Raw genomic sequence first — 25825 nt, 5'->3', positions numbered from 1 at the left:
TTCAGTATTGGCCTGTCTCATGCTACGCTGCTATTGACAATGTCTAAGAGCTCAGCTTCTTCCATGCTTGTCATCCTGGGGCTTTTTAATTTGAACTCTTGGTGAGCGAACACAGGGGCATCACGTTTCAGCATGCATTTTCCTAGTGACTCAATATATTGCATACTTTTTCACATGGTTGTTGTATCTCTTTTAAGAAGGGCCTGTTCCTAAGCGTTACACTCATTTTTGAAAATTGGGCTGGTTGCCTTTTTATTAATGAGTTCTTTACATGTCCTAGATCCCAGCCCTTGATTAAACATGCTTTACAAATATACTTTTCCCAAGCTGTGGTTTGCTTATTGATTTCTTCATGCTCTTTTTTTGGATAGCAGTGGTTTTAAATTTTGTTGCAGTCTCTTTTATTAATCTTGTACATGTGTTGCATTTTGTTCCTAAGAAATCTTTACCTACTTCTAGCTTCAAAGCTACTGTAAAATTTTTTCTTTAAAATTAAAGTCTCATGGATTTGGATTCTATGACTCATTCTGGATGAATTTTTGTGTTATGGGAAGGGGTCCACTCCTGTCCTTTCTGCGTTCCTGCCTGCCTGCCTCTTTCTGTATGGCTATCCAGTTGTTCTAGGACTATCTGTTGAAGTTTGTTTTCCCTACTGGGTTGCTGTGTTGAAAATCAAATGGACGCCTGTATCTGTGTGATTCTGCTTCACTGATGATCTCATGGCTATTTATTATGAATCACAGTGTTTTAATAGGTATAATTTTGTAGTAAACCTTAAAATAATTCATTCTAAGAATGTGGCTCCTTTTTGGTAAGATTAGATATTCTAAATCCTTTGTATCTTTATATATATTTCATAATTAGTTTGTCAATTTCTACCAATAAAAACCTACTTGATGATTGGGATTGTATTGAATCAACAGATCTGCTTGTGGGGAATTAATAACCTGCCAATTCTTTTTTCATCCAGAAACATGTTATAATTTATATATTTGTTTATATACTCTAGGAGTATATATATATATATATAATTTATATATTTTATACTCCTAGAGAAACATTCGCACTGTTTAGCATATATGTTTTGCAAATACTTTGTTAAATACAGTTGTAGATATTTTACAAGTTTTGATACTGTAGTAAATGGAAGTTTAAAAACGTATTTCCCAATTGTTTTTTGCTAACATAAAAGCAAATTGATGTTTATACAGTGATCATAATTGCCATGACCTTGATAGATTATCTCATTAATATGAATAGTTGAAGATGCCTGAGGGTTTTCTATACAAATAATACAATCAATCATACCATTTAAAAATATAGAACATTTTATAGTTTTCTAATCTTTATGCCTTATATTTCTATGTTTTGCTTCGTGGGCAGGATATATAATAATAAACTGCTGAATTAAAATTCACAAGTTGGTTTTAAATTTTGTCAAAAACCTTTTCTGTATTTATGGAAAAGATTGTGTATGCATGTATGTGTATAAATAATGTGTTCACAAATCATTATATTTAAATCATTCGTTAAAAACCTGCATAGACAAAGCACTAACGAACAAATTAGGAAACGGTTGCTTATTCAAGTGAACCTACCCTTTACCTTTAACCCACCACCATTCCCATGATGCCAGGCAGCTTTTGCACAAGATCATCTTGTTCCTGAGAGAGAGGGGCTCAGACACAAAACTCCTGACTTTGAAACTCCTGTTCTTTCAGTGGCCCCACTGTGTCCTCAGACTAGTCAAACAAAGAATTTTTGTGAGAATATTTTTGGTTTTTTTCCTTTATTTTTAGGGGTTAAAATGCAACATACTCATGCTACATGACAATGAAAACTGAAGAGACAAGAGTCAATATGAACTTTTGAGATGGGAAGAAACATACATTGGCATTTTCCAGCAACATAAGATTTCTCAATTTATACAATTTGAGAAAATAGTTGGAAAGTCCCTGAAGGAAAAGATGTTATTTTTTTAAAGTAGGTATGTGTATATAAAACTGTTGAAATCCTTGAAAGGAATGCTTTAAACCCATGTTATTTTATTTTTTAGTGTGACATATTTATGGAAAACAGTTGAAAAAAAATGTCTGTAGGGAACTCTTTAATCTCATAATATATTGACTATTTAGGCAAGTAATATCTATGTGAAAAAATGAAGAGACATTTTCTTTTCATGTTACTTTTCAGCCAAATGAACTATTCGGACAACAGTTGCAAATGTCTGAAAGAAAAGATGGACATTCCTGCTTCTGAAAACCTGCATTTCCACGTGATTAGAAACACAAGATAATCAGTAAGGGACCATGGATGATCTCAGAGTATACCACAGGTCACAGTTACAGAGTAGTTTGGTTTTAAACTTTGCTAAAAATATTTTACATCATTAAATGCATATTAATAAATGCACATTGAAAGCTAACTGAAATGACTTAAATAATATGACTAAGACAGTTTGTAACAAAAATTGTTAAAGTCTATTAGTTTTTTCCCCAAGAAAAGCAAGTGAGGTAGTTTATACTGTATATACATCGTAAAGAACTGACATTCCAGTTTGTTCAAAGATCATGTTCCCAAGTGAGCTTTTACAGAATGAAGGAAACAATGAGCCAGATCTAAGAATGAGTGCTCCTAAACATTAACTTCTTGTAATTACTTTCCCGGACGATATTATTTTCCTTACTGTGTACCAAGAACATTTGGGATGGGGTGAGGGTCAGAACGGTATTTACAAGCCAGTCATCTGACTTTCCTTTGGTTTTGACTATTCATTTTTACACACTGTTTACTGAACTTTTCTAAAAACAACTTTTGCTAAGACAAAAGATTTTTCAATACTTAAGATGACAGGCATTTTTGAATTTAAGGATGGTTATGAGTTGGGATAAATCTGAACACATTTAGAATCTTTGTGTGAGACCTAATGTGCTTTTAGTCAAAAGACATGAAAACTTCAAAATAAGACATTAAATTAATAGATCTGTGAATTCTCTATATAAACACAACAGAATTTAACTGTTCTAATGAGAGGAAATACAATGAAAAAGATCAGTTTTCAGGTATATAGATGTGTAGGGAAGCTACTGGAAGTTTCTTCCATGTGTGGGCATAAATTACTTCTATCTGATGTCTTGGGATTTGGCAATTACCTAAGGTGAAACGTTTACTTTTGTTTTGAATTGCAAAAATGATAAAATTATTTTTCCAGACTCTGGAAATTCATTATGTAAACTCACATACCATTAGCCATACATTGAAAACTTGTGAAATGTAGGAATGAATAGAAACCTCATATACAGTTTAGTTTCTAATGGTTTTCAGGTAAAGAAAATAAAAATTCTCAAACAAGTCAAAAGAATGGATCATTGTTTCTCCTATAAAAGCATAACAAAATTCTACAGGTTAGAAATGCAATTATCTACACGCTGAGTATAAATAATGTTTTATGTAGACGTCAAGGCATAATGTAGCATATAAAAGATTTCTTCCATATATGCACTTTGAATGTTACCACATTATGTTTTGAGACTTGATAAATAAATAACAAACGTTTTTCTGCATTTGTGATTCAGCTTTGAATCATGAGCGTGTGGCTTGGGCCTTAAATCTTATTTAATCTGATACAAATCCATCAAAACCTCAATCTGAATTCCGAGTTGGAGTATGTGTCTGGGATAAATGAGAACTCTGTCCCCATTTCAGGCTTATCCCTAGGAGGACCCTATCTGCAATCTCAAGATGAAAGGCAGCACTATCCAATCCCTCAGCACATTTCAGATTTGTTCTAAATTAGAAACACAGGACTGTGTGTTCTGGCCAATCTTGAGTCTGGAAAATGGCTCTGTAAGATCTTGATAACGGGAGAGTTCTCAGCGCACCATCTGATCATCCAATTCTATGGCCCGATGCTAACTCACAGTGCTTAGCCATGTCTATGATTAATAAATAAAAGCAAAGTCTTTTGCAGCTTATAAAACCTGGTTCTAATAGTATTTTTCAGCACTCTTGGATAAAGGCAGGTCTGTGTTTTTAGGTTGTTTGATCAAAAAAGGAAATTGTCACCTGGCATATGAGAGGCTTTCATTGAGCACCATAACCATGATGAGAAAAGACTCTGTGCCTGCTGACAAAAACAAAGGCTTTTGTTTTATGCTCTTGTAGAGCAGAAGACACTCTTTGTCAAGTTGAGTTTTACAATGGGGATCTGTGCTCATAAGACAATAAACTACAAAATATTTATTTTGGAGCCAGGTGCAGTGGCACACTCCTATAATCTCAGTTATTCAGGAGGCTGAGGCAGGAGGATGGCAAGTTAGAGGCCAGCCTGGGCAACTGAGCAGGACCCTGTCTTAGGATAAAATTTTAAAAAGGGGTTGGGGGTGTAGCTTAGTTGTAGAGCAAATACCTAACAACATGTGAGGTCCTGAGTTCAAGCCCCAGTACCAGAAATAAAAAAGACAAAAAAATATCAATTTTCAATATTCAGTAACAGAGAATTGTTCATTTGCACCAGGAAGTTAAGGGTTATCACGTAGCATGGCACAACATATTTAACACCACAGTTTTCTTTAGACCAAAGTTCCTCCTCCCCCAATTCAGAGACAAGTCAGAGCATTGATAAAATGTGTCACTTTATAAACTGATTCTCTTTGGAAAGCAGATCTAGATTATTTTGTAGGGCAGAAAGTAAGGCTATTTCTGGCATTCTCGCTTAAAAGAGGTCAATATATGTATAAACACAAATATAAAAAAGGGTCTTTTTCACTTCTTATGCTTGGTAGCATTGGCTACATCAAGAAGTGTTGCTGATCCCCAGGTACAGGACCAAGTTCATTTCTGCTGCAAAGCTGAATACTAGAAATGATTAGAGTTCTGTATTCTCCATTGACCTTTCTTCTGGAAGCATCACATCTGCTTTCCTTTTATCAAGGAAACGTGATGAAGGTCAGCTTAAGTGGTGAACCAGCTCCTCTTCCATAGTTTAAGCGGACAAAGCTGGAGATACCACTCCTTGAGAAACACAACAGGGTTATGGGAACAAACATGTCAAGGCAATCTTATTTTCCCCCACAAAATGTAGGATCTTCTTGGCATAGAACACAGAATAGCAACCATCTTCAAAGACTCTCTTGGGGCTTAATCACCCATTCTGCGTGAGGATTTACGTGATATACATCCAAAATATATGCATCTGGATCCAAGCAATGCTGTCCTAAAGAGAAAGAGAAATTCAAAGAATGTTTTCAAGAGGGCACCTTCTACCTGTGCACATGCATGCACATTCATATGTGAGTAAGGTTCAAATCAGGCCAATAGTTCTCAGCCCAAAGTGTATATATTTTGAAGTTTCTTAGCATGCTCCCCTCCTCTTCCCTCCCTCCCTCCATTTCTAAGACTGAAATAATTCAAACGAATCTCATATAAATTGTGGAGAAACAGACATACCCTCCAGAGGCACACTTTCTCTAGCTTCAACACATCCATTAGAAAAACAAGGCAAGAACTCCTTTCAGGTATAAGCTGATCATTTATATGCTAATATATATCCTCTAAGGCTTTTACAGACAGTAACTTGAGAAGGGCGGAGAAGATTCAAGGCAAGCTTATTTTAGGAACTGGACATTTTGTTGCTTTGTGGAAGTCATGCCCAAAAGCAAGAGAGGAGTGTAGTGCCGGGCACTATTCTAAGGCTGGGGCAATGCCCTGGATGTTCACAAACACTTGCCCTAAATATAAAGTCAATCCAGTGGTGATAAGAATATTAGAGGAAAACAAAGCAAGGCAGGCACAGGGAGAGGGCGCAAGAGCCAGGAAGACCTCACTAGAAGAGTCATCAGCCAGACGGAGAGGAGGATATCTGAAGTGGGGCATCCTGGGTAAAGCCACACCAAGGACAGAGCGCTAGGCAAAGTGAGGGGGTCAAGGAGACACCTGGTCAGATGGATCAGCCCTCAGGTGTATTTAAAGCCATGGGGTGGGCTGAGAGTACTGTGTGAGAATGCTGAGGATTCTAAGGAAGTCAGAAGCTTAAACTATCCTCAAAATCAAGAGAAAGTGTTTGTAAAAGAGAAAGAAGACTTCAGGCAGTCCAAAAGACAGAAGGGACGACTGGATCTCTCGGCCTAAGAGTTCTCTGGTGGCCTTGACAAGAGGGCGATTTTGAAGAAGTACTGGAGAGGTGGGGGGAGGCTTGACAGGAGTGGTTTCAAGAGAAAGCAGAAGAAATAGGAGTGCAGAGGACTGACTGATGGAAGGGGTTCTCTGTACGTGGAACAGAGAAATGGGAGTGGACCAGAGGGGGGTCAAGAGAGAATTCCATAGAGGTGAGAGAAATGACCGACCATTTTCTTATTCCAACAGAAACGATGCCATTGGGAAGGAAAAGTGGAAGATGCAAGATAGAACTGAGGCTGACTGGAACAAGGCCCTCACCAGACAGGACCCCCTCAGGGAAGCCAGAGAGGAGGCACTCAGGCCACAAGTCAGGGCACAGACAGGTGTGTGGAGCTCAGAGGACGTGACAAAGGCACAAGGAGAAGGGATTTTCTTTGGATCCAGTCCTATCAGGGAAATCAGTAAGTGAAAGATCCTGGGCTCTGAGCTAAAATGGGAAAATTGAAAAAAAAGGGTGTCATGCTTCTCTCAGTTCTCAGTGCCCTTTGTTTTGCATGAACCTTAAGAGAGACTAGACCTAAGTCTGGTCCACATCCACACTAAAATAGTCTCACTCAAATTTTAGAATACTGTAGACAGGTCATGCACCTGTTTGTTTTTTTTTTACATATGATTAAAAAAATGAAAACTGATTTTGACTTCTTATCCAAAATAAATAGACATAACATATAAAATATACCTTTATAATAACAATATTTCTTTTAGGATAGAGAATTTAGAAGCAGAAATTATTAAAGAATGCTTACCTATATTTCCTCCAATTTCATATAATCTTTGGTTCTGAATCTTAATACATTCTGATGAACCATGACTAAAAATAGAGAAAGCAATATAATTTTAACTCTCTTTCTTGATTTGAGGTAATTTGCATATTAGAAACATGAAAACAAACAATTCATTCTGTCTTGATGAAATAAACTCCATAAAATCATATGACAGCTAAAGTCATGACAAAAAACAATTTTTTTTTTCCTGTTTGACACAGATAAAGAAGTTGAAGTCCAGATAATTTGGGATGATTCCAAACCAAGATGGCATGCTCAGTGGCCTACACCGGAGGGCCCATTCTAGCCACAATTGTCAGCACGCTATTAGGGAGAGAACGGATGTTGACACATCAAGGCTGACCAGGGAGCAGCTGCGTGTTTAATAATCATTTGTTGGCCACAATTCAGAAGTCAAGTTTCATTTCTATATTTGCCAAAAATTGAATGACATTCTCTGCTCAGCCCATGTCACATTTCTACATTTTGCAAAGTACGGTTGACTTCTTTGTAAGTCTGCCTATAATAAAAGCAAGTCAGAAAAAACAATTGCCCAATTCAATTTTTCAACTCCAGACTTGAATGCTGGGATAGAATAGCCCAAAAGACCAGTCAGTGCTGGTCTCCATGCACTCCAGGAACCACCTGGGGCATGGTTACTTCTGATTGCCCTCGCCTCTCTGTTGTGAGGAAGGAGAATAAGTGCCCTCTTCTATTTATTTAACTTCATTTGAGATAATTGTACATTTTCATTTAGCTGTGAAAAAATAATAAAGACAGATCCAGTGTACCCTTTGCCCAATTTCTCCCCAAAGTACCATGTTGCAAAACTTTTTTTTTTTATTTTAAAAATTTATTTTTATTTTTTCTGTATTTTTATTGGTGCACGATAATTATTATGATGGTGGGACTTGCTGTTACTTATTCATACATGCACACAATATATCATACGTGCACACAATATAATATAATTTGGCCAATATCATTCCATGTTGCAAAACTTGAGGGCAATTCCACAACCAGAATGTTGACCGTGGTTCGGTCAAAGCACAGAACATTTCCATCATCACAGGCTTCCCTCCTGTTGCCTTTTTATAGTAACATTCACTTTCCTCTCCCTATTCTGCCCTATCCACACCTCACCCCTGGCAACCACTATTCTAGTCAGCATTTCTACAAATTCACAATTTCATAAATGTTGTCCAAATGGAAATATACCGCATGAAGCCTTTTTGTATTGTTTTTTTTCCTCCCACTCGGCATAAATCCTGAGATTCACCAAGTTGTTACATTTTCCTTGCTGAGCCGTAAGTACCTCCCTCGTGAGCATGTATATCACGACTTGTTTGGTCTTTCACCTCTTGAAAGACATCTGGGTTTTATCCAGTTTTGACTATATCAGTAAATCTTCTGTAACTATGTGTGTACAGGCTTTTGTATGAACACAAGACTTCATTTCTTTGGGATAAATGTTCAGAGGTATAAATGCTGGATATTCAGCTGAATATTTAGTTTTATAAGAAATTGCCAAACTGTTTTATGGTGTTACTGAACTATTTTACATGCCTGCCAGTGATGTAGGGGTGATCCAGTTTCTATCTTTGTCAGTATTTGATGTTGACATTATATGTCAACTTTCTTCAGAGGTATGTAAGAATATGTCACTGTAGTTGTAATTTGCATTTCCCTAATGGATAATGCTGAGCGTTTTTTCATGTGCATATCACCTTTATGTCTCTATCATGGTTCCAGGTGTACCCAAATGCCCCCGTGTTAGAGGCTCAGTCTCTAGCGTGGTGCTATTGGGAGGTGAAGGAAACTTAAGAGGTAGGGGCTAGTGGGAGGTCCTTAAGTAATCCCTTGAAGAGATTATGGGACCCAGTTTCTTCCTCTTCTTTTTGATTCCAGACCAACGATGAACATTTTTGCTCTGCCATTTGCTACTGATATGTGATGTCATGGGCCTAAAAGCAATGGGGCCAATCAATCATGGACCAGAACTTCCAAACTATGGGCCAAAAGAAACCTTTTCTTTCTGTATGTTGATTTTTCTCAGGTGTTTGTGACGGCAACAGGAAGCTGACTTCAAAATTGGTTTGGTAAAATGTATGTTCATATTCTTTCCGCCTTTTCAAATTGGATTGTTTGGAGTTTTTACTGTTTTGAGAGTTTTTGTATTCTAGATACTAGTCCTTTGTGGAATATGTAGTTTGTACATATTTTCTCCCAGTCTTTTGCATGTCTTTTCATCCTATTCCTAGGGTCTCTCAGAGAATAAGTTTTCAATTTTGATAAAGTCTAATTTATCAATTTTATTTCTTGTATATCATAGTTTTGGTGTCAAGTCTAAGAACTCTTCACAGTCCTGGGTCACAAAGACTTTCTCCTATGTTATTTATGTGTGTGTGAGAGAGAGTTATGCTGGGGATTTAACCCAGGGCCTTATGCATGCAAGCCAAGAACTCTACCACCTGAGCTATATTCCCAGCCCTCCTATGTAATTTTTTAAAAGTTTTATAATTTTACATCACATATTTAACTGATCCATTTTGAGTTAATGTTTGTATGACGGGTGAGTTTTAGTTCAAGGATTTTTTTGTTTTGTTTTATTTTTAACTTTTGCCTATGGATGTCTAATTGCACCATTTGTTGACAAGGCAATCCTTTCTCTGTTGAGTTACATTTGTACTAGTTTCTAGAATAGTCAAATTCATAGAGACTTAAAGTAGAAGATTGGCTACCAGTGGCTAGAAGCAGAGTGTACCAGTTCAGTGGTATTAAATATATTCATAATGTTGTGCTACAACTACCATCTACAGTAATCATTTCATCTTATAAAACTGAAAATCTATGTCCATTAAACAATAACTTCCCATTGCCCCCTCCCCCTAGCAACTGCGATTCTACTTTCTTTCTCTATGATTTTGAACTCTAACTAGCTCATAAAAGTGAATCATATAGTCTATATCTTTTTTTATATTTATTTTTTAGTTTTAGGTGGACATAATATCTTTATTTTATTTTTATGTGGTGCTGAGGATTGAACCCACTGCTCCACACATACTAGGTGAGACTCTACCACTGAGCCACAACCCTAGCCCCACTATATGTCTTTTCGTGACTGGCTCATTTCACTTAGCATAAGGTCCTTAAGCTTCATTCATATTGTAGTATTTGTCAAAACTTCCTTAAATTTAAGGTTATATAACAGCTAACAGTAAATAAAGTGCTATTTTCATCATATATCTTAAAGGGTGACTTAAATATGACTAATCACTGTTTATCTTCATTATGTGCCTTAAAGCAGATTTGTAAATTGAAGAATTGCTTTTTCCCTCCTTATGTATTGTATGCTTTAGAAGGAAATCATTTTAAGTAGACCATTTTAAAGTTGTGGAATCCCATCATTTTAAAATATAATTGTCTTATATACATTCTGTACACATATTGAATACCATATTAGATGGTATGAGCTTTGCCTCCACCATCACACAATTTAAGAAATACACGAGAAGTTGGATAGTTTATTATATTTAGCACTATTTTTTATCCATTGTGATGTTCTCCTTTCCTTTCTTATGTTTCAAGCCTTGTTATCATTTCTTTTCTGTTTAAAGAACTTTATGAGTAGGCTTGTTGAGAAAAAACTATTAAGTTTTCTTTCATTGGAGAAAGTCTATCTTCCCTCCTTTCTTGAACAATATTTTTGAATATAGAATTGAAAATTGATGGATCTTTTCTTTCAGTACTTGAAAAATGTTATTATATGTCTGACTTTCAATGGTTTTAGATGAGAAATTCACTATGATCTGAGTTGATATCTCCCTACAAGAAATCATTTCTCTTTGATACTTTCAAGATTAACACTTGGTCTTTAATTTTTACAAGTTTAATTATGCTGTGTTGGCATGAATTTCTATAGCTTACCCTTTTGGTTTACTCAGCTTCTTGAGTATATAGATTTATGTCTTTTGCTGATTTGGGAAGCTTCCTATAATTATTCCAAATACTTTTCTGGTCTCTGTGTCCTCTTCTTTTGGAATAATGATGATAGTAAATTTAGCTCTCATTATAGTCCTGGGCAGGTTCCTGGGGCTATTTTTTTCCCAGTATATTTTCTCTTTGTTGTTCAAAATAAATATGCTTTATTGATATGTTCTTAAGTTTTCTAATTCCATCTTCTGTTACCTCACTCCACTACTGAGCCTATCCAGCAATATTTTTATTTCAGTTATTGCATTTTTTAGTTCTATAATTTCCATTTGGTTCTTTATGTTATAACATCTATTTCTTTGCTCAAATTTTCTGTTTTTTCATATGTTCTAAGAGAATTCATAATTGCTTGTTGAAGCGTTTCTTTGTGACAGTTGCTCTAAAACCTTGTCAGATAATTCTAAAAGCTAATTGTTTAATGTTGGCATCTATTGTCTTTTCTCATTCACCTTGTGATTTCCCCTGTAGTAATGGTTTTGTATTGTATTTGGGATATTACATTGTGAAACTCTGATCTCCGTTTTCCAGTAGGCAATCTTCCTGTTGAGGTTTAGCATGGATCTAGGTGGACACATGTATGTATGGCCTCTTGCTGGGTTCCAGTAAAAATGGGACACTGCTTCTTGGCCTCCATTTGGGATGTAGATGAGCTTCCTGCCAGGCCTTGCTGACATTAGGGCAGGAGTAAATAGATGCTGACATAGACCACTTTGTTGCTGTGGTGGAGGGTGAAGCTCAGTTTGTCAAAGGTGTCCAGTGACAACAAGAGAGGGGCTTGGAAGCAGAGTGTCTGCCATTCCTACTTCTTACCACCTTTTTACCAGATGTTAGATGGAGACTCAACTTCCCACTGGGCCTGGCAGATATCAGTAGGGGCAGGAGAGAACAGGGATGCTTGACTCAACCTGTCTGGTTCCATTCTTTTGATTGGGGGTGGGGGGAAGCTCAGCTCTCCACTGGGCACTACTGACACTGAGGAAGGGAATGGAGATAACCTGCCTAGTGCTGTCTCATTGTTGTTCCTCCCTAAGACTCACTGCTGCTGCAGGGAGGTGGATGCTCGGCTTACTACAAGACCTTGATGGTGCAGACACTATCCTGAATCAGGAATTGGAATCACTCTCTGTTTCTGTTGAACAGGGGATGGGAGAGCTGTTTCCCTCTTGGTCCCACTGAAACCACAAGTGGCAGTGGTATGACTTTTCTGATGATGTTTGTTTGGAGTAGAGGAGGTATTTCCCAAAAGGTTCTCTGTGGTTAGGCACCCCATTCCAGGTCCTTTGGTTATGGGCACAGGCTCTTCTTGGAGTCCCTTATCAATTGCTTGAGATGAGGTCCAGGCTGCAGGCTTCTGCAGGGCCTGTCTGGCATATGTAGGAGGCAATAAGGAAGCTCTCAGAACTTTAAACCATGTTGTTCCTCTGGGCCTCTTCTTTCCACCTTTCAGAGTCCTTCTCTGAATGCTGTGTTAGTTTAAGAGGGAGGTCCTAGGAGGAACAGCACTCCTTCCCACTTTTGGTGTCTAAGCACGAGGAGGAATGAATAGAGAGAAAATAAGCCTCTGGTATAATAGACCAAATGGCATCAGATTGCAGTTTTTAAATGGAGATACCCATAGCTCTAATGGAAGAACAGACAAGACAAGATCTTTTGAAGAAGTTGTTTCAAAGGATTTGAGTCTATTTGTAGTCATTGCTTCTCATTTGTTTTTATTAGAAACATTTTTTTCCCACAAAAGGTCTACTTGAGAGTACAGAGGCAGTTTTGTAATATATGAAAGAAAGTAGTAACCTATTGGATGCTCAAGTACCTGGAATGCTATTTCAAGTCTTTGTATAACTTCATAGGAGGTAATTCTATGGTATCTTAAGTGCCTGGAACCGCAACAGAGAGAAGTAAACATTCAGGACTCTTGTTAGCTTCTGTCTACTCCTCTTCTCCTTTTTAGTATAAGCTTTTACATATATATGTGAGTCTGTATGTGTATGTGTGCAAGCATGCACATGCATACATAGAGTATACAAGTCACAAATATGACTTGATTAATTTTCAAAGTGAGCATACCATGAAGCCAACACCCATGTCTAAAAAAAGGATTGGAGGCCTCCCACATTCTTTCTCATGCCTTTGCACTGCCACCATCCTAACTTCTAATATCACAGATGACTTTCACTAGCTACTCTTGTTTATTCTTTTAACTGAAATTTTTATTGAAATAATTACAGCTTCACATATAGTTATAAGAAATGATGGATTCTTTGTACTCCTGCCCAGTTTTCACCAATGCTAACATTCTGCAAAACTACAATAAAGATATTAATGTTGATAAAATACATCTCATTCAGATCTTGCAGCTTGACTTGTGCTCATTTTGTGTGAATTAAGTTAAATACAATGTTTTAGAGGTTTGTTGACCCACCACCACCACAGTGGAGTCCAACAGCACAGTTCCAATTCCACCAGCATCCTTCATGATGCCCTTTTCCTATCTATGCCCATCTTCCTCCCACAATCATCCCAAGTTAATGGCAGCTATTAATTTATCCTCCATTTGCACAATTTTTCATTTCAAAAATGCTATATAAATGTAATCATACAACATGCACACTTTTAGAATTGGCTCTTTCTGGTCAGCACAGCTACTCCTTTGAAATATAAGTGAAATGCTTTTTAAGGATATCCATGAGTTTTAGTAGAGACCAACAAACGATATATATGCTACTTATCATTCGAAAATCTCAAGGCAAATGTCTATACTTGAGTAAGCATTCCTATGCAAAAAGGATTATGATTTATGCTCTTTTATGGTTATTGATGGCAGATGCCTAAATCTAAATATCATTCTTAGTCTAAAGATTATTAGTAGTATGTTTGTATGTTTTCAGGAAAGAAACAACTGTGATGCCCATGAGGAAGTCTAAAGTAATGATATTCCTGGAAAACTATCAAGAGATCTACAAAACTAGCTTGCTGTATTTTTTTTCATTCTAATAAAATGTACAACTCAACTGAATAAATGAAGTGACTAAGATAAATAAAGAGTACCTCGCAAGAATCCCATTTGTAGAATTTCCTTTAAAAAACGACTTTTGTATTTGCCTTTTCTCTGCTTTTAACCTTTATAGTCTTCTGGTAAAATTCCCAAAATAACAGTTCTAATTTTTCTTTCTTTTTTTTTTTTAAATGTACACTTTATTTTATTTTTATTTATTTTTTTGTTTTTTTTATTGGTTGTTCACAACATTACAAAGCTCTTGACATATCATATTTCATACATTAGATTGAAGTGGGTTATGAACTCCCAATTTTACCCCAAATGCAGATTGCAGAATCACGTCGGTTACACATCCACAATTTTACATAATGCCCAATTAGTAATTGTTGTACTCTGCTACCTTTCCTATTCCCTACAGTTCTAATTTTTCAAAAGGCAAAGTTTATAGGTGCCTAGAAGTTTACTCATCTGATGCAAATCCCTCTTCCTTGTGAAGTGACCTTCCTTCACACTCACTCACCTGTTTTCATATTGAAATTTCGCCAATATGTCTTTGGCTTTAGTTTCACTATTCAGTTGAATGGCCATGGACACTTTAGAGAGAAGAGGAGCATGGACCCTTATGACTCCTTCCGGCACGTCAGACTGTCAATGAGGGAAAATTCAGTACATTGTGTCAAACTAGGATGAATTATTAGTTCAATGACTGCATTTAAGAAACATTAATTAGAAATCAAGTAATCAGAATTAGAAATTCATGTCAATATGACCAACATTTAACCAGAATAGAGCACTGTTTTCTTTTTAACCAAGAGAATAACTAATGACCAAACTTAGTCTGGGATTTTACTTTCATTAATTACACACATAGATGTCAAAATCATGAAAAGAGGGTTGGGGCTGTAGCTCAGTGGTAGAGCAGCCGCCTCACACGTGTGAGGCACTGGGTTTGATCTTCAGCACCACATAAAAATAAAGATTATTGTGTCCAACTACAACTAAAAAATATGAAAATAAAAATAAAACATTTTTAAAAATAATGAAAAGAGTAAAACTGACTTTTGACAAAAAACTAATGTTTCCATCAATGTCTTTATTGAACAACGACCTAAATAAGCCCATTTTAAGTACAATTCAACATTTAAAATACTTTAAGAAGCCAAATTTCTGAAAATAGTAATCAATTCTCAAATACCCTCTTTTCTTAAGTGGCCATGATGGCCAGCTCAAATAAAATTCTACGTGGGCACTTGAAACTAGCCTGCAAAGCATGTTGCTAACCCTGTACAGAACAGAATGTGACTATGTTGAGGAAGAAGGTGTCTTTGCTTTTGAAAGATGTGATTAGCAGACCTTGGGGCTTTCAGCTAAATGGAATATTCAAAGGGTTGTGCTTCTGTTTGATTAACAGAAATTTCTGTCTTGTCAGAGTGGAAAATTCCATTTGCTTCAAAAATTTTGACTCTTATAATAATTATGTAGCTGAAGAGAAATAAATTTCCACTTGCAAATCTATTCCTCAGGTAATTGTTCTAAATTTCTAACTTCTTAAAGGATGGTACTGTTGATAAAAGAAAGTGCATAGGAATTGACTCATTATATACCCTAGAATAACAATATAATAGGCTGAACTATTTCCCTAGAAATCATATTTGAAGTCCCAGCTCCAAGACCCTCAGAATGTGATCTTATTTGGAAATAGGGTTATTGAAGATGTAATTAGTTAAGATGAAATCAAACTGAAGTAGGTGGGCTTTTAATCTAATATGACTTATGTCCTTTTCAAGAGTAGAAGAGATTTGTTCCTGTTAACTCTAGCCACATCAATGTTTATACAATTCACAGTAACTAAACTGTGGAACCAAACTAGGTACCCTTCAGTAGATGAATGGATAAAGAAACTGTGTGTATAATATTACTCAGCATTAAAAGAGAATAAAATGGCATTTTCAGGTAAATGGATGGAGTTACAGCTAAGCAAAGTAAGCCAATCCCCAAAAAAACAAAGGCCAAATATTTTCTCTGATTATATATATGAAGACATGAATGGTGTGACTCTACTTTGTGAACAACTAGAGACATGAAAAGTTGTGCTCTATATGTGTACTATGAATTGAAATGCATTCTGCTGTCATGTATAACATATTAGAATAACTAAATAAATTTAATAGAAAAATTACTAGCTCATATTTTAAGAATTAAAATATTTCATCCAACAGTTACAAGATACTTAATATGTTTAGACAAAAGGATATTTCTGTTGCTTAAAGACTCTAAAAGAATCAAATAAACAGTCTTCAATTTTTAAATAAAAAAAAAAGAGTGGAAGAAAGATGGCAAATATAGTGAGAATGCTATGTGGAGATTGAAGCAGAGATGGAAGTGGTGCATCTATGAGCTAAGAAATGCCAAGGACTGTTGGCATCACCAAAAACTAGAAAAGAGGTCTGGAACAGACCTTTCCTCACATCCCTCAGAAGAAACTGGCCTTACTGACATCTTGATTTGGACTTTTCGCCTCTAGAACTATAAGAGCATGAATTTCTATTATTATAAGCCACCCTGTTTGTGGCACCTTGTTATGGCAGACCTGGGAAACTATAAAACTGGTTTTAAAAAGGGTCAGATCTTCTAACACTTTCCTAGTATTATCAGCAAGAACTGAGGGAACATGCCAGAAAATGGATGGTGAGGGATGTGGATTTGAAAGGGGGCAGAGTTCCTGGCTCACTGCAGCCAAGACTGTACTCTCAAAATACTCCTTGATTATCTCATGTCCTTCCCCTCCCAGCTCTGCAGCCAGAAGCTTCTATAAGATAAATTTCATGCTTTGGTTTTATTGGGCTTATGATCATAGCAACCCCACTTCCCTTACAACTTTCAGTGGCATTCATACTTGTATATAGGATGCCTAACCACACACCTCACAATCATCAGTTAGTTGAGTCTCTGTACAACTGCTTTATGTTCCATGCAATAAATGCCAAGTTTGAAGGATAGATCATGATCAAAATTATACAAGAATGTGGTAGATGCAGCCAGATTACATGTAGGTAGTTAATGGGGGAAAGGAAACTATTTGTTTTCTTACCATTCTTCTAGAAGAGGGTGATTTTTGTAGTACCTTTGAAGTCTTGGGGCTTGTACCCTAAAGAAAACATGGTTAGTCTTCAGGATTCATGTTGGGAAACCAAGCATGAGCTGCTTATGGAATCTGGTACAATCTTTATGGTTTTAAGTATTTATCATTGTATATATTCATATACAATGTATATGAATTTTGACCACACACTTCCCCATCTATAAATTTATACTATAAATTACTTCATTTGTGAACAAAGACATAAACAAGTTTATTCACTGTTGCACAAATTGTAATATCAAAAGATTGGATCCCATCTAATTAGTTCGATAATCTGGGGATGCTTAAGTAAATTATTGTACACCTATGGAAAAACATTCAAAATAAGCAAAGGAGCAGGGTTTGTGGACTCATGGAATGATCACTATGATTTCCTAAGTCAGTAAGGCAAGATGCAGGATGGTGATTCCTGTTTGTTATCATTCATGTAAAACAAAGGGAAGCAAAGGGAAGAGCATACACAGCTGACCTTTGGTATCTGCAGGGCATTGTTTCCTTGATCTGTGTGGACACCAACATGCATGGATGCTCAAGTCATTCATATAAAATGGTATAGCATTTGCACATAGCCTAGGCACATCCTCCTGTAGGCCTTAAGTTAATTATCTCTGGATGGCCTAAGACAACATACATGCTATGTGGACAGTAGTTATATTGCATTTAATATATATATATATATATATATATATATATATATATATATATATTTAGTTATAGTTGGACAGAATACTTTTATTTTATTTATTTATTTTCATGCAGTGCTGAGGATCAAACTCAGTTCCTTGCACATGCTAGGCGAGCGCTCTACCGCTGAGCCACAACCCCCAATATTGTAAAAATAAATATTGTATTTTTAAGAGAATAATAACAATAAAAAGTCTACATATTCAGTACTAATGTTATTTTTTTTCCTGACTATTTTAAATCAGATCAGAAGCAGTGGACACTGATACAGAGGGTCAGTTGTATTCATATTTGCTAATCTGTGCATACAACATATGTGGAAATATACATAATTATATGCTCCTGTGTAGACATATTCTGTTATTGGTGAAATTATTTGTCTTCAGGAGGGGAAGTCAAGACTGGCTAATTTTTTTCCAATCTTTTCTAGCTTTTGAATTTGTAATTCAGTAAAGAACTGCCTATTCAACCAAAATTAAGAATTATAAGCACAATACTGCCAGGTGGTAGCACATACTTGTAATCCAGTGGCTTAGGAGACTGAGGCAAGAGGGTCACACATTCAAAGCCAGCCTCAGCAACTTAGCAAGGCCCTGCCTCAAAATAAAATATAAAAGGGCTGGGGATGTGGCTTAGTGGTTAAGTGCCCCTGGGTTCAATCCCTGGCACCAAAAATAAACAATTCTCCTACACAATATATTATAATAGAGCTAAAGAAAAACCATTGCTTCCATGGTATTTATAAACTTTAAGTTCAACCTTGGTGCTACACATAACCAATTCACATATATAATCCAGGCATTAAAATAACTGACATTCATATAGCAATATAAAGTTTACAAAGTGCTTTACATATATAGTATATGACTCAAACATCATGATAAGTCTGTAAAATAGATATTACTTTACTTCCAATTTATAAGATAAAAAAAATTAAGGCTCAAAGAGCAAATGAAATTTCCCCAAGCTCATATAGGTAGTAACTGGCAACCAGGCCTCTGCTTCAGCTCCACATGTATCATATTTATGCCATTAATATTTTCCTGAGTAAAAAGGACAGCACAAGCAACCCTAAAAGTCCACCCCTCCATAAAAAAAAAAATGGCAAGCACTATCAGTATCAACTTTTTCAGAACTCTGGATGCTAACCTAAAGGTTGCAACCAGGGGGTTGTCTGAATAAGAACAACAATCGAATCTCAGTAAGAAAGCAAGCTTTGTGGTGTTTCCACTTACACTCTTCCCATCCCATCTCCCTAGCTCTGCAAAACCTTGAAGGCATCAGCCTGCATTCCTGGTACAGGTAAGAAGGGAACAAAATGGACCTTATTCACAAAGAATCCTAAAACTTGTTTTGACCTGTCTGGGTGATCCCTGGAAGACTGGCTCAAAAGACTTGCTTTATGTCATCTAACTTGGAACCTGACCTGTGCTAACAAGTGTAATATTGAAAACATTTATAGGCAAATGTTGTAGTCTCAGCTGCCTGATGCAGTGGATAAGAGCTGGGGAAAACAGATAACTGAAAATCTTGGGAATCAAGGCTGGATACTGAGCTGCATTAGGGAATAAGGGTTTGAAAAACTCTGACATTTCTAAGAACTTAAAGGGCTAAGTACTCAGCCACTACTAAGGCCAGGACTGGAAAAGACCTGAAAAAGGCATAAATTCTAGGCTGATCTCCAGGTACTGTGCAAGCAGGAGGCAGAAGGCTCAGGAAGAGTTAGAAACTGCCTGGTTGAGGAGGGAAAGGGGACCCCAACACTCACACTCACACAGCTCATCTGCAAAGACTGTGAGGTTGGTTTGTTTCTAGTCATTGAACAAAGCCCCCATTAAGTCAACAGCTAACCATTAAGCTCATGGAACAGCGATTTTAGTAGCCACACAAAACAGACATTACAAACTTAGTTCAGCAAAAAAGTGACTAAACAGGTACAACAAGCAGTGGCAACCAACTCTGAGTTGGGATCTTGTAGGAAGGTTCTGATTTCTACAGTTGCCACATTATAATATTCAGAATGTTCAGTCTTCAACAAAAAGTTAGTAGACATTCAAAACAGGAAAGAAAATATGTCTTATCCACACAACTACTGAAAAAAGAAGTTTCAACTTTGTGAATATATTAAAAACCAGTGAACTGTAGGCTTTAAATGGTTAAAATGATGAATTTAATATTGTTTGAATTTTTTTATAGATTAAAAGTTTTTTTCCTTCAAATGCAAGTGTTGGTTTTCCTTATATGAAGTCACTTTGCTTACAATCTATAAGGGACCACAGCCCTTCATCACGACTGTGCTGTGGTGAATCAGGTAGCAATACTGCCTCCTGCTTCCTGCCTCCTGCCTCCCTGCCTCCCTGCTCTTTCTCTGAACAAACATCCCTTCCTTTCTCTTTTCAGTGCTACCCATCTTTCCTGATGTAACTTGCACACCACTTCCTCCATCAAGTCATCCACAATTCCTCAAGCTGATGCACATATATTTATCCTCTGCACGGTCCTGGGACATTGTCTGCACAACTGGTCTGTCACTCAGGCATATCCTGGGTATTCATGCACTTAGACACATTTGCTTCTCACATTAGGTGCAAGTTCCTTCAAAGATGAAGTTGAGTTTCAAGTATCTGGATCCTTCTTAAGGTTGAATGAAATCAATGCTTGACATTCATGGATCACCCCCAAGTTTAACTGAATCAATGAAGATATTTCTTCTAAAACCTGTTTCCATTACATACCTCTACACAAATAATTTTGCTACAGGAAAAATTCCTGGGAATGCAATAAATTTACCGAAAGCCATTTGATGATTATCTCTCATATTATTCCATCCCTAAAGAGATCTTTTTCCCTACTTATTTGACATACTGGATATGGGATTGCCCTTAAATCCAGTTCACGAGGACGAAAATGTCAACTTGCAGCTTTTTTGAGAGCCATTCTAGCTGTTCCAGTAATTCCTTAACAGAATTTTAAACGATCTTCATGAGATAGATATCTCAAGAACTTTAGTCAAAATTCAACAAAATGGAAAGGCCACAGTCATAGTCTCAAGACCATGTAAAATTGTTGATTCTAAATTATTAAAAAAGTTACTTTGGCCTTCATTTGAGAAGTTAAGTCTAGAAGGCGAACAGTGTGCACTCTTCCTGTTCTCACCTCCCGTTCTATGGTCTTCCTCCGGAGCAGCTTTTTCACACTTGGGAGCTGCTTCTTTAACAACATCGTGGCTTCATTCATCCTCCTTACTTGGGTGATTAAGAAAGATGGAACCTGGAGAAGAAAAATAGCTTGATTAGATGGAAACCACTTGAAATAAACCTCCCTCAGTTATGTTAGCTTCTCCCTGTGCCACTCAGCATCTTGGAACGAGGAACTGTGGCATTTGATTGTAAAAGGGAATTAAAAAAATAAGGATTTCTGTTTAATAGGGAAAACATGCTAAAGAGGATCTCTCAAAAAATGTATAGTCATCCCTCAGTACACAAGGCAGACTGACTGGTTCCTGAAATACCCTCAGATACCAAAATCTGAGGATGCTCAAGTCCCTTCTACAAATGGTCTAGTATTTGCACATGACCTATGTATATACCTTTAATCCATTTCTAGATTACTTATAATACCCAGTACAATGTAAATACTATGTAAAAAGCATACTGTATACTGTATTCTTGAGGGAATAATGGTAAAAAATGATCTGTGCATATTCAGTACTGATGAAAAATATTTTGGAAATATTTCCAAAAATTTTTCAGAATTATATTCTGTGGTTGGCTGAATATGGAGCTACAGAACCTGTGGATATGGAAACACAGCTTAAGTGGACGGCATAGTAGGCATAGAATCTATGTTCTCATCTTTCCTCCTTCTAACTAAGGGGGTTGCTCCTTCACGGAATCCTTACATCTCCTGGTGCTGGCGAACTTTGGAGGGGAGCCTGACAGTCATCTCATTGTTACTTACCTTCCATAGAATTTTCTGGTACTTAAGCATTAGGCGGATGATGTGGGCTGCAGTGTTTGCTAACAGTAATTCTTCATAGTCAGAATGTTTGCTTCTGCTGAAGAAAAGGTTTGGTGCCATTACAGTGGAAATGTTCCACAAACTCATTCGGTTTTTTGATTCATTGGCAATCACTTTATTGAAGAATGTCATGAGGGCCTAACAAGAAATAGCATTGTGTCATACTATTGTAAACTGTCCATGGTTCCAGTGGCTGCGACCACTCATTTCTATACCCACTCACTGTGACACTGGGAAATGTCAGAAGTGTAGAATGCATAAATGTGCCATATTTCCCCTTAACCTGCTTATAAGTTCTAAGAAGAAAATTTTATTTGATTGTTTCATAAAATAACTACATTTTTAGAGAATTTATTATTTGTGGGGTCTCTATAAATTATAGCTTATATTTTCTTATTTCTTTTGTTTCAAACAATCTGACATATATTAAAATTAAACATAAAACAGGGAGAGAAAACTCCGCAGCTCAAATAAACATGAAATGTAGTTTATAGTGAAAGAAGTACTTCTTTAAAATAAACCTTTAATTTGAAGCATTACTGTTAAAAATGAGTTACTTCTTCCTTCAGAAATAAAACAAATTTAAACAATATAAATATTTCATTCATCTGCCCAAATGTAAACTCAATTGAAAAAGTTTTAAAATTTTACTGTTGGGTGATATTTTTCTATTGCTTTTCATTTCTGAAATCTTCAACTGCCCACAGGAAAATAATGCTTACATACAACTGTTCTAAGCAGATGAGGAGGAAGGAGGAAGAAGAAATAATTAGAAAAATCTTGTAGAGCCACCAAAGTATAGATTCTCACCTTTAGAAATTCATCAATAAGACTGAAATCTCAAAAGGAACTAATATTTGGTTTTGCAATTTCAATTCTACTACAGATATTTGTCATGAGAAAATGCATAGCATATGGTAGTAATAATAGCTTATTATTTATGTGAATAGTTTATTATTTATCTGAAGATTTAACATAGGACAGTCATTATTCTTAATGCTTTATACTTATTCACATCCTTCTAAACCCTAAAAGGTTTCTATTTTACAGATGAGGAAACAGAGGTGAAGAAGGGCCCAGTGGCTTTTCCTAGCACCAATGAATTAACTAGCAGAGCCAGGATCTGAACCAAGGAAACCAGTTCTTGAGCTAGCATTTTTTTTTTCATATATTTTTTTTTAGTTGTCATGCACCTTTATTCATTTATATGTGTTGCGGAGATTGGAACCCAGTGCCTCATATGCGCTAGGCAAGCGCTCTACCGCTGAGCTACATACAACCCCAGCCCTATAGTTAACATTCTTGACTGCTATACCATACCAGCTTAGATTTTAGATCCAGGCACAATTAAGAATGAAAACAACAAAAAAAAATGTGTGTGTGTATGCACATATGCGCAAGGGTGCACAAGCATGTGTGGACATGGTGTACACGTTGAGTATGGGCATATATAACATCACCAGTTCCATGAACTTTTGGGGGGATCTTTTGTTAGAAACGTATTGGATTTTTTGACAATTGCTGCATCCTCAGTTATATGAAAGGGTAGATGACATTTTGACATATATATATATATATATATATATATATATATATATATATATATATTAATTTAAAAATCAACTGGGCACAGTGGTGCATGCCTGTAATCCCAGAAACTTGGGAGGCTAAAGCAGGAGAATAACAAGTTGGAAACCAGCCTCAGTAACTTAGTGAGACTCTATCACAAAATAAAAACTAAAAAGGGCTTGGTAACATTGCTCAATGGTAGAGCACCTCTTGGTCCAATCCCAAGTACCACAAAAATAAAATAGAACTAAGTTTAAAAAATTGAGTATTCAATACTTAGTTGATCACTTATTTAAATCTCCTTTTAGAAGCAGGACTGGAAAACATACAGAATTTATATATACTTTTGATTTAATTTCAGTCTTTAGGTCCTAAATTTTAATATAAAATTTATGTTAATAAGCTAACTTTATAGTCAATGCCAAATATGTTTACTCAACTACTGATTCAATCAAAATAACACAGCTATAAAACTAAAGAATCCATTATGTAGAGTGTCCTTTTAAATTTCCACTTTTCTTTTTAGAGTTTGACTAATAACTTATTTGGAAACTGCCTAAAATAATTATGAACTCAGATATTGGGCACCAGATAGACTTTTGATTTTGATAAAATATGATAGTTTAGACAAACACCCAAAACAAGCTAACAAATTTCTCTCTTTTAAAAAATTACTGAATTATATTAGAGACTGACATTGTTATGGTTCAGTAATCCCATCCTTATGTTGAAGATATAATCAACACATAACTGACATGAGTGTTTTTACTGTGTAGGAGAAAGGTCCTCACCACACAGAGTGTCATCTGATAAGAAGTGACAAAGTTTTGTTTCACCATATGTTTACTGGGTTCCAAATTATGGGCTTTTTCAAAGATTCCACCTGTATACTTAAAACAAATCTTCTATTGTATTCAGAATTACTATGGAAATGGGAAGAGAAACTTTTTCTTTTTTTTTTTTAACCAACATACAACAAAGCAATGAATTTGAAATAAAGGGAGGGATATCTGAGATAAAGAACTATGAAATATGATTCTATCAAATGTTCTGTTATATGTTAATGAACAAATTGTTTCTTTCAGCTTCATTTTCCTAATCTGCAAAATGACCAGATTTTATCAAGTAATGTCTAAAATTCTAAAATTATTTAATTTGTATTATTTTCACACATTTTAAAACACAAAACATTTTAGAAGTTTCACTTAATCCAATGACTTCACGTTTCCTCCCCAAAATCTACCTGTTAATTTTTTTTTGCCACTAAAGTGAGCAGCTGAGGAACTAACAATTACAGTCTTGTATTTTACAGGTTATAATATGATCTCATTTACTTCTGACATTGTTCCATTTAAGCCTTTCATCTTTGTCTCTTCTCCTACTTCTAATATCTAGCCCAGTGCCTGGCATCAGCATAGACACTCAATATCCCTTGAGTGAATTAAGTGAATGGAATTTAAATGTTCAAAGAAGATTCCAGACCTTCTCTTCCTCAGCACAGTGGCAGTGGGGTAGGGGTGTGCAAAGGCAGTTTGCAGCATGCTCAGGTAGGATCTGCAAGTTGTCATCAGTTTTCAATTTTTTCCAGAGGAGTCATTTCCTTTGAGCAATATGACCCCCATGACAAACCCTGAGGTCAACCCAACATACCTGGGCTGTATCCCTGTTGGCGTCAGGAAGTGCCATGACCATCAGGTGTAAGGCTTGAAACTGCACTTTGATGTGAGGCCCTCCTAACAAGAAAACAGAAATAATCACACATTTGAAATAATACTAATGTATTCTGACAGCATTTCTTGCTAACATCTGGTGGCACAGGAGGGCTCCTGACAGCTTTCAGTGGTAAGGACTCAGGTTCTGTGCTCAACAATGTAAATTTGTTCACTTGGACAGGAGCCTCCGTCTATCAACCTCCCTTCATGCCACTGTAAAAGCAGGTGGCCAACCAAATACTTAAAATAACCCCAGATTTGTATAGCATCTCTATTTTCAAAGGCCTTGGCCTTACTTTTATACTAAAAGTCTATTTGCTCAATTTGAGAGCAAATACATCTTGCTTCTTCAAAATGAGGCAGCAAGATATAGTTATTATGAACATTTATTCTAGAACTAGATTCAAATCCTGTGCCTACTACCAAATCACTGTGTGCGTTTGGGCAGGTTATATAAGACCTTATTGCTTTCTTTTTATCTACAAAATGGGAATAGTCATCCTACCTACCTCACAGGACTGATGTGAGGACTAAATGAGCTGATAAATGCACAGTGTTTAAGTTAGTGCCTAAATACAATCATGGCTACATGTGCATGCTCTTGTGATCAATGTCACCTGTTCTAGCTTGTACGGGGACATTTAGGGATGGTGTCTGTGGTTTGCTCTTTGGAGACTGTTGAGGCATTTTATTCCTTAAAGACACAAGATGGCGCCAGAGGGTTGGCATTTATATAGAGGGAGTCCATCCACACAGGATAATCCATAAG

General features: G+C 36.3%; 1 protein-coding gene across 3 annotated transcripts in view; it reads right to left on the bottom strand.

Moving 5' to 3' along the window:
- Window positions 1-1829: 1829 nt before the first annotated feature.
- The window catches only part of Arhgap28 (Rho GTPase activating protein 28), a 180271-nt gene continuing 156275 nt past the window's right edge, over window positions 1830-25825 (bottom strand). For 2 of the 3 annotated variants that reach the window (XM_077792228.1, XM_026408882.2), the window contains exons 12-18: window positions 24995-25077; window positions 21716-21913; window positions 20912-21025; window positions 17021-17077; window positions 14450-14574; window positions 6924-6988; window positions 1830-5215 (exon numbers count right to left, since the gene is read on the bottom strand). In XM_077792228.1, coding sequence (XP_077648354.1) covers window positions 5121-5215; window positions 6924-6988; window positions 14450-14574; window positions 17021-17077; window positions 20912-21025; window positions 21716-21913; window positions 24995-25077 — 737 coding nt within the window. In that variant the 3' untranslated portion in view covers window positions 1830-5120. The remainder of the gene's footprint in view (window positions 5216-6923; window positions 6989-14449; window positions 14575-17020; window positions 17078-20911; window positions 21026-21715; window positions 21914-24994; window positions 25078-25825) is intronic. The other variant, XM_077792229.1, reaches the window with a different exon arrangement.

The sequence above is a fragment of the Urocitellus parryii genome, chromosome 13, assembly GCF_045843805.1.
Source record: "Urocitellus parryii isolate mUroPar1 chromosome 13, mUroPar1.hap1, whole genome shotgun sequence".
Lineage (NCBI taxonomy): Eukaryota > Metazoa > Chordata > Mammalia > Rodentia > Sciuridae > Urocitellus > Urocitellus parryii.
Note: the sequence above shows the minus strand (reverse complement) of the source record. Positions and strands in the feature narration are given on the sequence as shown.